The sequence below is a fragment of the Oreochromis aureus genome, linkage group 3 (genome assembly GCF_013358895.1).
Source record: "Oreochromis aureus strain Israel breed Guangdong linkage group 3, ZZ_aureus, whole genome shotgun sequence".
In the NCBI taxonomy this organism is placed as follows: domain Eukaryota; kingdom Metazoa; phylum Chordata; class Actinopteri; order Cichliformes; family Cichlidae; genus Oreochromis; species Oreochromis aureus.
The window spans coordinates 52,849,430-52,864,108 of record NC_052944.1 but is presented as its reverse complement, the minus strand read 5'-3'; the positions used below and the strand labels follow the sequence as shown (position 1 = coordinate 52,864,108).

At 38.5% G+C, this 14,679-nt stretch overlaps 1 protein-coding gene across 1 annotated transcript in view; it reads left to right on the top strand.

Annotated features, from left to right (window-relative positions):
* LOC116310140 (selection and upkeep of intraepithelial T-cells protein 6-like) overlaps positions 1 to 13,133 on the top strand; it is a 94,187-nt gene extending 81,054 nt beyond the window's left edge. Inside the window, exons 13-18 of the mRNA XM_039601723.1 lie at positions 2,980 to 3,042; positions 3,525 to 3,587; positions 5,375 to 5,458; positions 12,247 to 12,339; positions 12,563 to 12,664; positions 12,762 to 13,133. Of these exons, the coding sequence (XP_039457657.1) occupies positions 2,980 to 3,042; positions 3,525 to 3,587; positions 5,375 to 5,458; positions 12,247 to 12,339; positions 12,563 to 12,664; positions 12,762 to 12,851 (495 nt within the window). The 3' untranslated portion in view covers positions 12,852 to 13,133. The remainder of the gene's footprint in view (positions 1 to 2,979; positions 3,043 to 3,524; positions 3,588 to 5,374; positions 5,459 to 12,246; positions 12,340 to 12,562; positions 12,665 to 12,761) is intronic.
* The last annotated feature ends 1,546 nt before the right edge of the window (positions 13,134 to 14,679 follow it).

Genomic DNA, 14,679 nt, shown 5'->3' with positions numbered 1-14,679 from the left:
ATCCTCACTCTCTCTCCTGGTAGAAAAGAAGACTTCCATTCATGATGCTTAGCATCAGTGTAACGTTGCCTCTTCAGCTGATATTTCTTACAGTAGACAGAAGGCAAAGAGAGTCTGTCTAGTTAAGTACCCATCTTTCTGCCATACATCAGTTCATAGGGGGAGATGGAAGTGGTCATATGTAGTGTTGCACAGTAAAGTTGAAGCCAATCCAAAACAGTCTGCTTCCATGGCTGTGACGGCTGGATTGGTGTCTGGATGCAGGTGCAGAGGTCACGATGAAATCGTTCATTTGCTCCATTTGCAGCTGGGTCGTAGACAGATGTTCTGCTGTGAGAGTTGCCTGTATTATAGATGAATGAGTCGAACGCTTCAGAGGTAAACTGTGTACCGTTGTTTCTTACAATGTTCTCTGGGTTGCTGTGAGGACTAAAGACAGACGAGAGGAGCTGAATAACATCATTAGTAGTAGCAGAACATGAAAAGGCAAGCTCTGGCCATTTGGAGTAGTAGTCAGTCACCAGCAGAGGTCTCTTAATCTTTGCATTGTGTTCACAATCCTTTGGTGACTTTCATGTGTTAGTGCGATCAGTTTAGGTCTCACTGAACATGGTGCAACGAGCCTCTGAGAACATAATTACTTAGGGTTGAGAGTTCATTATGGATGTTGTAATAAAGTTCAAGTGATTTGATTGCGGCAGACAAAACACTTTGTATTTGTGAGAGCAAAGCAAACAGTTCAGGTCAAGTCGAACAGGCAGGAGTCAAAATCAGCAACTGGAAGTGACGACATGGCAGCAGATAATATGAGCGACCATTTCAAGATCTGCATCTGAAGTGAGATGTGAAGAAACAGGCAGAAGCAGACGAGATAGACAGTCAGCTGTATAACTCAGAGAACCTGGGCGGTAAATAACAGCAGACCAGTGGGTGATACTCATTCTCGCCCTATGAATCCCTTTGGTGCTCAACAGCGCTGCCAGAGCTTGGAGGTCTGTCTGCAGAGTGAAACGTCAGCCTCACAAATATGTTCTCGTTTTCTCTGCAGCCCACACACCAGCAAGAGCTTCTTTTTCAACAGTAGAAAACGTTTGTTCTGTTGCAGACAGTTTGCAGGAAACAAACGCTGCAGGTTTCTCTGTGTCATGTGGTGGAAACTTCTTTATTCTATGTATTGATCACATATTTTAACCATATCACTTTAGTAATAATAATATCACTTTGTCACTTAGGTTAGCTGCACAAACATGTCTTATGCTCTGTCACATGTGCTCTACACAGAAACACACACAGTGGCCATTGCAGTAAGTCAGAGACATTCAGGCGTGTGGGGGGGTTAGATATATAGAGTGGGGCCCCCCTGCTCATCTGTGGAAGAAGGGAGGCAACAGCTCAGTGAAAAGAACGTAAATCTCTCTCCTTGAAGGGAAGGTATAGGCCTGTGAGACAACATGTAAGACTTGTCTGTGTGTGTGAGGGTGAGGGCGGCAGCCATCGTTAGAGAGGACCCTGGTCTTTGTCTACTGCAGTGGCTCCTAAACTTTTTTTGCCAGGCCCACCTTTGTTTTACATGAAAATCTTGCCTCATTCGGAGGGATGAGAGTTGTTTTTCAGGGTTGTTTCACTTTATGCACACAGTCAATATCTGGGGCAGCAGGGATGTAAGAAGCAGGTGATGTGTTTGTAGAGATCACAGAAGCAGTAGGAGCAGTCTTTGGGGTAGATCACTGTTGCCTAAAAGGGTGATGTTCAGCGTAACACAGGAATTATTTTCTTTTTGTATGTAATCAGTTGAAGATCAGGTGGTTTTAGTGGTGTATCGCTGAAGTGCTCTTTGTAGATGTGTTAGGCAAAATACAAACTGCTGAGCCTGTGTCCAAAATCAGATGGATGTCCTGAGCTGAGGAAGTAGGTGTGCTCACCTTTATGCTGCATTTGAATCTTTTTGATGCATACAAAGCGTCTGTTAAGTAAAGTGCAGTCAGTTTTGGTAGGTGGACTCGCCAAACATGTCTTGTCTTGGATGAGGAGCAGACACGGACAAACTTTATCACACAGTTTACAAGTAGCTCTGGCAGCAGGACACTGATGAAAGTTAGCTTGATGACTGTTTGAATCACACCTGAAACAGTTCTCAGATCATTTTGTAGCACCAGACTTAGACAGACTATGGATTTAGCTTATTGAACTGCAGATTCCGTTTGTGTTGCCAGTGTAGCAGCTTTATCCAGAGTCCAATCAGGTCTTTCTCCTATGCTGGAGCTAAACACGTGTTCAGCTAGCTGATCATTTCTTCTGTTCTGTCATCAAACTCACATTTAAAAGCAAGGTCACACAAGCTGGCCACATACTGAATAACTGTCTAATGCAAAGCTTGTGTTCACTTTGTGAAAGCATGTGTTTCCACAACAACATTTACTTTAAGTAAAAAGTGTTGTTTTAGGGCAGCAACAGCAGAGGCAACAGTGTCACCTGTATGTGGAAGTGAGTAGAAAATTCTTTGTCCCTCTGTTTCTAAGCAGTGAAGTAAAGTAGGTCTACTTCTTGCTTCAGGCATTACCTGTTGCACTGATGTACATTTGCAGCCATGATGACTCAGCAAAAATCAACAGAGGCAGAAAAAACACGCAGAGTCACTCGTTGCCAAAATGTGTTGGTGGCTGATAATGAAACAAGTCCTCAGCAAGGAACAAGTGCCTTTGAATGACTGCAGCACATAAACAAACATGTAACGCCACATTAAACTATGTAGGTTTATCATTCTTCTACATTTTTAAGACACCACCCTCTAGTGGTGCAGTTTGGTATGTAACATTACAGGACAACATGGATGAAGCTGCAAACAAAGTTTGTGTCCTAAAGACCAATAAAAAGAAAAAAGAAATCCTCGATGTCATTTGTGCAGAAGAGAAAAGTATAAAGTACTAAAAAATATTGTTTCCCTGTTAAAAACTGTGATGTTTCTTCCTCCCGTCTCAGCTGGAAAATAAACTCAAGGATGAGAAAAAGAGGAATGAAGAAACAAAGGAAAAAGTCAAAGAGGTACTTTTATGTTTTACATTTAATTCTGACTCTGATGCTGTTAAACTTTACAAACAAACAAAAAAAACACCAAAAACCTTTTAGTGACACTGAAATCCAGCTGCACTCAAGTAAAAGATAAATAAACCGTGAAGAGTTGTTGTTTTGTTTTATAAATCAGATTCGATAAATGTTATATTTCGTGTGTGTGTTTTAAAGTAAAATCTACTTTTATTTTGGGAGACACTACATTCACAATCAAATATATCCTTTGGGTCTTCATTGAATTAAATTATTTAGATCATTCAAATAAAGAATTTAAATACATTTTCCTTCATTACTTATTTGTATGAACCAACTTATATTTCCATAATACAGCTTTAATTCAGAGCTTTAATGTGACTCTGGTTGTGTTTCCATTATTGTGTCTGAAACATGAACATTTCTTCCTTCTGCTCTTTCTTCCTGTAACATTTCACATGAATACTGAAATCATCAATCAGCTCCAGCAGGAGAAAAAAGCAGCAGAGAACCTGAAGAAGCAGCTGGAGGAGAAAAATCATGAGGTTTGTGTTTCTATTGTAAACATTCAGAATTTACTGAGTCAACTCTCTTTATCTGTATTGTAAAGATTGATGAAGCAAACTTTAGATATTAGTTTGTTTAATTGACACCAAATGTCTCTAAAAGTAACTGTTTCTATATATTGAACAAGATTATAATTCACGTTTACATCCAAAGAAAGTGCTGACATGCAGAAACTCATCATCTTCCTTTTTACATTCATATCAACACCGTTAATTGAAAATACTCAATTAATTATGAATAATAATGAAATGCAAATGAATGTGTTTCTTTGGGATCGTCCTTTTGTCATTTATATCACAGCAGGCTCTTAATTCTATATAGAACTTAATTTGTTATTTTTATGTATGAATGTGTGATTGTATTGTGTAATCACACACATGTGTGTTTCCTTCCATTGTTGCAGTTTCTGTATCATTGACCACAAAAGCACTTATAAATCCACCTTATACACATTTTTCAGATCGTCCCACAACACTTCATGTTGTTAAAATCAGGCTACATCAGCTCACTTATATTTACATAAAGTAGCTTTGATTTAATCTCTTTGTATGAAGCTGTCAGAATAGAACAGAATCACCACTTTGTTGTCATTCAGAACAGTTGGTGCACATCAGAATGAAATTGTGGTGCATTTACTCGTCATCAGGCTGTAGAATATAAATAAATCAATAAAAATAAGTCTAAAGGTTTCAAATATAAAAAAGAGTCTTGGATAAACGTGTAACAATATAGGAAAAGAAATGTTATTAGGATTATGAAATATTTGTATTGGCAAAGAAAAGCTGTGCAGGACCTTTAATATATTGAACATCAGCAACAGCAGCAGAAAAGTGTCCAATCATCATTTCAGCCATGAAATGACACTGCTGTAAATATACAGTCATGGGGGACAGAGGGGAGGGGGAGGCAGTCAGGGTGGGTGGTTGGTGTGCTGATGGTTGGAGAATGAAACTATTGTAACATCTGGCTGTCCTGGTCCTGATGCTGCTAAACCTCTTTCCAGAGGGCAGCAGGGAGCACAGTGCATGGTGGGGGTGGGCGGAGTCTCTGATGATGTTATGGACTCTGCTGAGACAGCATCTGTGCTCGACTTCCTGGATGGATGGAAGAGAAGTCCTGGAAGGAAGCAGGAAACTCAGACACTGCTGAGACTGTTTAACCAGTGCTGATGTGTTTGGTGACCAGTCTAACCTCTTAGTTGACCCTGCTGACTACCTCCACAGCTCTGTTGTCAGTGATTAGTGGTGAATGACTGGACTGTTTTGTCCTGAAGTTGATGATCAACTTCTTGGTCTTCTTGACATTCAGGATTGTTGACACTGCACCGGTCCTCTATAGGACAGATCTATGTTGTCCATAATGAGAGCCACCACTGTTGTGACATTTGCGTTCCTAATCATGCGATTAGAGGAAGTTGCAGCGCTGCAGTCATGTGTCAGCAGCGTGAAAAGCAGCGGCTCAGTAAACAGCCCTGATGGGAGCCAATGGAGAGACAGGTGAAGTTGAAGATGCTGTTTCCCACTCTCACAGAGTGAGTTCTGTCATTGAGGAAGACCAGCAGCTTAACTAAGCTTAATTAATTTACTTATAATGAAATTCAAATACAGTTTTTTCTTTAGGTTCTCCATTCTTCAGTTTATATCATATCAAACTTGTTTCCATATAGTAATTAATTTGTTGACTCTGTGTAATCACCCACATGTTATAACAAAAAACATAAAAACGTACTTTTGTCTTCTCTGTCTTTGTTTCTTTTTAATTGCAGCTTTCTGGAAACATCAGTCAAGCCCAGGAAGACAAACAGAAGATGGAGAGACTGAGAAATGAGCTCGATTCCACAAAACAACAGGTTCATTTTTTATACACTAAGTTCCTGCATTTCCATGACTGCCATGTTTAATCAGATCTTTTTCTCTGGTGATCGAAACACTCTGAAGAAAAATTCAGAAATTCTGATTTTATATAATTAATTGAAAATAAGCAGAGCTGTACTGATTATCATTTTATAGTCTGATTCATCTGCTGTTTGCAACTGCAGATGAACTGCAGAATGGCAGAAGAACGTGGCAACCTTGTTCTTTATTTATTTTTTATTTAGGAATATGTTGATCTCCAACTATTTGTCACAGAGTAGGTTTGTTGCTAAAACTTGATGCACATCGTTGACCGATTTTTTCCAACGATTTGCTAATTTTGAATAAACCAATTGATCGCAATGTTTTGGCAATCTGTCTGGTGCTCTAGTTGCGTGCCACTAGGTCATCTGTGCAACTGCCTTGCCTCAAATGTGGTTGCCCAGATGTTGCACACTCATCCTCCGGGGTACATATATTTGCAATCAGTTACCAAAAGCAAGAGTAAAAAATCAAAGCAATAACTGGCAGAGATTAATTAATTAAGAGATTGAAATCCTAGTTTGACTGAACTGTAAATAAACCTGAAACACAAAATACTGGAAGTCTGCTCCACAATAATCAGTAAGAGGACATACAGAGAAAATATTAAAATGAAATCCCATTTATGTCTACATTAAGTCCATATTAACTACAGACATTGCTGAAAAGTGTAATAAACTATAAAGAAGTTGAAAATCTTTTAAAAAAACAATATTTGTTTAGTTACAGTAATTTCAGAGGGATATCTGTCAAACTTGTAAATGCAAAAAAGTTGCACAAAATAGTTTCTGACCACGGGAAATTTATTTTAAGTATCATCACAATTTCATTTTTGAGATACACTAATTTTTATAAACTGTCCCAAGAAGAAAAGAAAATGTCCCAGGAACTATAAAAAAGGCACAAAGTCAAACATGACTTTCAGTAGCGCCACTGGACCTTGAAAAGACCCTGGAAGGAAAAAAAAACTACATTACCCATGAAAATGACATCAATTCCCGTGTTTGTTTGTTTTTCAGGTAATGGTGGACATGTGATAAGTCTTTTGAAAACGTAATTCCAAAGCAGGAACAGCTGATCAGCAAAGTGTGTTTTTGGATTATAATGTTTTTCTTGCGCTTTTCATCCGATTTTTGCAAAGCCATTAGTGGAGGGAAACCGTGACCTGGGACAAGTTGAATCCATGATAAGTTAGGAAAACTCTCCTGTTTTCATATGCAAAAAGACATTATTGCTCTCGTCTACCTGGTTGCAATTCTACAGCCATTGATTTAAAAATAGTTATGCAGATTGGATCACGGGCTTCAGACATAAAAGTGAAAAACAGCAGGTCAAGGCAGAAGCTCCAGAAGGAGCAGCAGAGGACAGATTGTAATGATGGCTGATATGAAACAAGTCCTCAGCAAGTTTAAGTTTACACATAAACTTACATGTGTGTTTATCAGTTCTCTATCTTAACTATGTTCCTGGATGACATTATTCTTCTACTTTTTTACGACACCACCCTCTAGTGGTGCAGTTTGGTATATAACATTACAGGACAACATCTGCTCCCTCGTTATGAAAGAGCCTTCATCGTAAACAAATGATCAGAAAATTGAGTGTAGCAAAGTAAAGTAACTCAACATTTAACAAATCAACAATACACTTGTAACTTAAATCATAACAACAGTCGTAACATCAGAATATTACAAACAGTAAGGCTGAGTAAACCTGTAATTATTTACACTGCTATATAAAATGTAAAATACATTATTGTTCCCATTTCTGTTTTTAATGTAGTTCTTAGTGCGTTGGTGGCAGTAAATCCATTCTGTTAAACTGAAGTACAACAAGCACAACTATTATGGCACAATATGGTCTTTGTGACAGCGAGGCTCGTACTTGACGTGGCAGTCTTAAAGACAGTCACTGAGGGACAGCGTACAAAACGAGTGTCATTCCAGATCTTTTCATCATCCAGCAAGAAGCCTTTGGTTTTTGTTGCTGTTACAGGAGGAGGAAATCTGAGGTCCTTTAACAGCGTGATGTGGTTTCCTCATCCTCACTCTCTCTCTTGAATGCTTCTGTGCATTACGCTTATCATTAGCGTAACGTTGCCCCTTCAGCTTATATTTCTTAACTGAGTGAGGTGCAAAGTCATCCAGTGGAGACACAGTAGAAGGCAAAGGGAGCATGTCCACTTTAGTATGCATCTTTATGCCATGCAGGAGTTCATAGGGAGAGAAGGAAGTGGTCACATGCAGTGTTGTCCCATAAACTTGAAGCCTGCTTCCATGGCTGTGACTGCTGGATTGGTGTCTGGATGCAAGTGCAGAGGTCACGATGAAATCGTTCAATTGCTCCATTTGCAGCTGGGTCGTAGAGGGATGTTCTGCTGTGAGAGTTGCCTTTATTTTGGAGGAATGAGTCGAATGCTTCAGAGGTAAATAACGTCATAATTAATAAAACCTTGTTAAGATCCAACAACATTTTTGATCCAAAATATGATTATTTGCCATTTTTCAAGTGGTCTTAAAGTTCTTCTGGGGACTGTACAAATAATCAGTATTGAACAGTTATATCGATTCAACTCAGCAAAATTACAAGGATACCTAAATTTTCAGATTTGTTTAATTTCATACAACTAACTTTTTTTTTGCACAGTGAGAGAGTTGGGCTTAAATTGAGTCAGGGCTATTTCATACACATGTGGAGGTGGTTATTGATGGGCTGGGAATGATATTTAACTTTGGTTATGTTCACTGTGGAGAAAATTGCATGGATTTTGTGTGTAGAGCCAAATGTGGTCAAGATGCAGAGGGCTGCTTTCCTCATACCTGAGAAAGTTGTCTGAGGGACTGTTTGGAGCTATAAAGTGAAGGGTCATTTCTTACAAATTGCTTTTTTGGGTCCACATCTGCTTTGAGATTTACCTGGAGAAGCCAATAATTCACCCATTGCTCTATTTTCACTTTTCTTTTTTGGAACCTCCATTTGGATACAGCTGAATGGCATTTCTTTACCTTTTCACCTTTCTGCATATGCGGATGATATTATTGTGGCTATACTGGGAGAGGCAGATGTACTTGCTTTAACGCGACTTCTTGAATGTTTTGGTAAAATTTCGTCCTCTAAGGTTAATTAGAGTAAGAGTAAAGCTTTGTTAGTAGGTAAATGGATAGGAGCAGGACCCAATTTACCTGTTGGCCTGCAATGGACAAAAACAGGTTTGAAATATTTGGGTGTTTATTTAGGGGATAACATGGAGGTCATGAAAAATTGGGAAGGGTTTGTTGAACTGGTAGAGGGTAGGTTACAGAAATGGCATTGGCTTTTACCACGACTGTCTTACAGGGGGTCGGGTACTTATTATTAATAATCTTGTTGCATCATCGTTGTGGCACCGTTTATCGGTTTTGGAACCTCCACCTAACCTGTTGGCCAAATTACAAACTATTATTTTGAATTTTTTTTGGGACAGGCTTCATTGGATACCTCAAAGCATTTTGTTTCTGTCAAAGGAGGAGGGAGGGCAGGGTTTGATTCATCTCGAAAGTCAGAAAGCAGCTTTGAGGTTACAGTTTTTACAGAGTTTTTTGTATGGGGATCAAAATGTTTTGTGGAGGCAGGTCACAGACTACTTCTTTTCTAAAGTTGGTAATTTGGGGTTTGGTAAGACTTTGTTTGTTTTTGATCACTCAAGGCATGGTGCAGAGTGTTTGTCACCTTTCTATGTTAGTGTGCTAAAGGCTTGGGGGCTGATGGAAACAGAACGACGTGGGAAGTCTACATCTTTGCATTTAATGGAACCTATTCTCAAAGGGTCTTGTTTGGGTTCATCCTGGGATGATGCGGCAATGATGTCGGAGCTACTGAAGAGAACGGGAGTTACAACGGTACGGCTTTTGCTTGAATTTGCTGGAGCCAAAATGGAGGATGCTGTGTCCTTGGCAAGAAAACTTGAGGTTCGCTCTCTCCGAATTGTGAGCTTGATGTTGACAAGATTCAAGCAGGCACTCTCGGACGATGATAAAAGACTTTTAAATGGTTGGTCTAATGGACTGTTGATTCCTGATAAAGCGGACAGCTTCTTTGGCCTGTGCTTTAGACCACAGCTCACGGACTTTGAAAGCCCTGGTCCTTTTTTGGAGAAGGAGAAGTACAGCTGGACACCACTGGACTCGGTGACTGGGAAGGTGTTGTATAAAAGCTGTGTTAAGGCACTAAACAAAGCAAAGTTACATGGTAAAACTGATACGCCTTGGAGGGAACATTTTAAGGTCGGTTTTGATGTGAGCCCTGCATGGGGGTCACTGTACAAGCCACCATTGACCAAGAACGCTGGTGATTTGCAGTGGCGGATTTTACATGGTATCATTGCGGTAAATGCTTTTGTGTCCATCATTAAGCCTGGGTCTTCAGATGCATGTCCTTTTTGTTCACCTGAGCAAATACAGCACTGAGCCCATAGTCACTTGCATTAGTAGAGATCACAACACACAAAGCAGGGTCAAACAGGGCCAGAGCAGGGCCATTCAGCAGGAGTTCTTTAACTCTTCAAAGCTCACTTGTGCATCTGAAGTCCATGTGAACGTGTTCTTGTCACTGGCACAGCCACACATCGGGGCTACAACAGTCAAAGTTTGGTAAAAACTTGCAGTACCAGATCTCAAAGCAGCATCAACATGCTCTTCATCAGGAAGAATACCTTCAGCAGTGACAACATGATCTAAGAAGCTTAAGGATGTCTTCATAAAATCACATTTGTTTTCATTAAGCACAAATCCAGCATCCCTGAGCTTCTGCAGAACAGCACTAAGTTTATGTTCATGTTCAGCAGCACTGTAGACAATAAGGTCACCCAGGTAGTTCTGGACACCTGGGAGGTCTTTAAGGATTTCAGCCATTATTTTCTGAAAAGCTGAGGAGGCAGAGGCCAGTCCATAAGGGACTCAGCAACTGATTACTCTTCAGGGGAAAAATGGTCTGCTATTATTATTCTTATGATTATTATTATTATTATTATTATTATTATTATGAATAACAAGAATTCACTGTGTTTAGTAATCAGTTGTGTGCTTTGTTAAATGTATGCATCTCTCTGAATGTTTCCTGTTGCAGGGATTAAAAATAGCACAGTGTGACCTTTCCTAACCTCAAACACTCACACTGTGGGAAATTGAACAGGAATTTTCATACGTGACTTAAGTGAAATTTCAAAACATGTTTACACACAAGTTTCTGAGGAAAGGAAGAAGAAAGTTGAGTATGAAGATGAATCCATGATGAACATGGAGTGTCTGTTGTTAGTAAAGCATGTTGTTACATCTCTGCTGTTTCTTGTGAAGGAGAGTCGAGAGTTCTTATGTAAATAAGAAACTTTTTTTCCTAAATCTTTCCAGTTAGCATACTGTAATAATAAATAAATCCACAGTCATATTTCCACAGATTGACAAAAATACACCAAAAATTTTATTTATTTATAAATTAAAGCGTTACATAAGGTTAACATTTTTCAGCTATAGGGGCAGCTTGGTGCACTGTCCTGCTTTCATTCTGTTAATTTCTTATATGGAAACTATTAAAGTCTGACAATTTCGTCATAAGGTGAAGTGAAAATTTGATAAAGATACCAAAAACATTGACATCAGATTATAAAATTCAGTCAGTCTTCACTTTAATTTAAATATTCTATACTTGCTCTATATTAACATTCAGATTTCTTTAACCATAGAGAAATTTATAGTAATTCTCAAAGTCTCAAATATGGTCTCACATACAGTTACTGTAGCTTAGACACAGTTTGTCACGGCAGGGTCTGCTGGTGAGTTTGTGAAATGGACCCAAGTGCAGATGTTAGTGGGAAGAACTGAAAACCGAGCCTTTATTTGGGCTGATGACTTGAGTGAAAACAAACTTGAACAATGACAAAGAATAAACTAAAACCTAAACAAGGAAAAACTCAGGTAACTGAGACTAAACTCTGATAACTATGACGAGATGTGGAGGAACAACAGACAAACTAACACTGAACAAAGAAAGACAGAGGACTTAAATACACACAGGAGGTGATCAGGGGAAGTGGAAACACATGAGGAAACAGCTGAGTGGAATGAACATAATGATGCCACAGGGGCAGTGAAAACTAAACACCATGACAGAGACACAATGACCAAAGAATAAAACTAAAACACTGGGTTGCAGACACTGTACTCTGACACAGTTAAAGGTCAGATTCCCTGTTTGAAGTCTTTAAGGAAGAGAGAGATTTGAAAGATACAGAAAATGTGTTCAGACTGTTATGTTTAACAGTCCAGATTATTTTGTTTAGGCTGAACCTTCGTGTTGATCTGTTTGTCTGTTAGCTTGATTAAAAAACAGGAAGCTGAGGAGAAGTTGAAGGAGGAAGATCAAAAAATATATTACCGGAATATTCAAGCTACTTCCATGATTCATATTAAGACAAACAATACACAATGAAGTCTAAGAAGCTTGGAAAGAAAAGCGGACTTCTTTAAGTTTCTTGAACACGTCTCACCTCTCATCCGAGGAGCTTCTCCAGTTCTAAGACATTTTGTTTCAGCATTACGTCATGTCACTGTCTTTATTTGTTAAACACATAGATTTTTTTAATCTGTTTATTCAATGTGTGTTAAATCTTTTAGCAGCATTTAGCAAACATTGTTTCTAATAAGCCCCAAATATTTTATATCTCTGACCTGTCACACACATTAATCTGTATTTGTTGTGTTACTCTCAGCAACAGATGAACAAACTACAGAAAGGTGACATCATTTTGGACAAGGTCGACAGATATGGCCTCTATATCTGTCTGAGAAACACTTCCAGTGAGGTACTGCTGCTTGCATGCTGATGAACAATGAGTACAACCTGAACACAAACAACATGTTTTGTGTATTCAGAAATATTTCTGAAACAAGGTCCTTTTCACTTGTAGATACAAGAAAAATGTAACTGACACATTCATTTATAAACACTTTGGATTTCACACACACTGAACTTTATTATTGTCTAATTCTTTTTCCTTTTTTCATTCTCTTGATTCCCTTTTGCAGGATAAGATGATGACAGGTTGGGAGATAAAACTACAGATCAAAGACAGAGAATTCATCATATACAAATTTCAAGAAAACTTGAAAGCTGGAGAAGGACTCACTGTGAGTCTCTGTGCTACTAGATTTTTCTTTCAGTCTCTGTTATTATTATTACATTTCACTTGGACATCTGTGACCTTTTTATTGGTTACATTTACAGTTAAATGGAAAGGAAGCCATGTGGAATAGTGGAGACAACGTGAAGATCAGCCTCATCAGCAACACCGGAGAAGAGCACAGACTGAACTGATGCTTTTTACAAACAAGATTACGTCATGTAAATTCAGTAGAATTACTTTTGTTTTTGATGAATAAAAGAACAGGATGTTATTATATTTTTCACATAATTTTTAATTACTTTAACTTTTTTCATTTAATTAAAAATATGTATTAAAAAAGTAAAATCTTCAAAAAGTTTTCTTTATTCTTTGAGGTGCAACACAAAAGTAGTTTTAACTGCAATGACGTGGATGAAGATCATGCTTCACTGTGTATTTTTAAGCTGAAGCTACATGAGTGAAAACTTCACATGGATCGTTATTGAAAATCATCAGGCTGTTTGTTTTTATTATTTTCAAAAATGAACTATGTAGCATTTCTAAACATTAGCATTGTTAGCATATTATGAGTTTGCTTCAATAATGTAGACGTGCAGTAACTTTGGAGATAAACTGCTACATACTGCCTCCAATGGCCATATCAGACTGTCTGTGCCACACTCTCCTCCCACTGCACCAAGTCTGTTTTCCACCTTCTCTTCTCCTGGCACCTGGTCATTGTAGTGGTTTATTGCTTCAAAGAGAGTTTTCTCCTTTGTCAAATTTGATTTCTGCCTGTAGTACAGAAACAAAACAGTATAAATAATAAGCATAACTGTGTGTGTGGTAACAGTCCTACTAAAGATTATTCACGCCCCATTAAATAAATAAATAAATCCATAAATAAACCATGAATTCAATTCAGTTTTATGTATACAGCACCAAATCACAATAACAGTCGACTCAAGGTGCTTTATATGGTAAAGTAGACCCCACAATAAGGGGTTTCCACTGTCCAATATCAAAGATAGTCATTCCTGGCTTTTTTTTTTATTACATGACAGAGGGAAGTCCCATTATTAATCATTGTATTTCAGTTCATCCATGACAAGTCAGTTAAAACTTAAGATTAACACAATGGAGCATTATCCAGCTTTCTATCATGTAATCTTATAGAAAGTATTACAATTTTAGAAAAAAAGAGCAAAAGAAATAACTGAAAGTCAGGCTCCTGAACAAAATACAGCTAACCATGATCAGATTTCATCATGCAACTGGTTGTAAGGGAACAACAAGAAAGGTAGTTGTTAACCTTTTCAATCTCCTTCCCTGAAGTTGTTCAATCACCATTCTGATTTTTGCCAGTCAATCCGGATTCTTTAATAAATAATTGCAAACCAGCATTTACTATAACATCAATATAAAATCAATTCCAAATAGTATGATAAAGAATGTGTAGCACCTCCCACTTGGTTGACTGGGCCTTGGCATGTATGACACAAAGGAATAGCCTCATCTGCAGTATGAGGTCTGAGTTCCAACATGAAAAATGCAAACTTCTGAAGGTATGGCACGCTCGAGGGCAGTGCCAGGGATGCTGGCAGATTAGCTGCAGCTCATCTGATAATCACGCTCTCACCTTTTCCAGTGATGCAGGGACCTGGAGAGAGGAGAGGAGAGTCAGCTGGAAAGCTGTCCAGACATCTGCAAAGCAAAATTGCCTGCATGGCAGAGTTCCCAGACAAAAACCACTGCAGAACAAAAGTAACATAAAAATTCATCTAAGTTTTCCTAGAAAACATTGTGATGATTCCCAAGACGTTTGGAAAAAACTCTGTGGACTTATGAGACAAAAGCTGAGATTTTTGGAAGGTGCGTGTGACATTAAATCTGGAACATGATAGTAACAGTAAAATATGATGTGGGTGGCGTGATGGTCTTGCTGGTTCAAGACCTGGAAGACTTTCTGTGGTAAATAGAACCATGAACTCTTCTGTCTACCAAAACACGCTGAAAGAGTCCGGCCATCTATTCTTGACC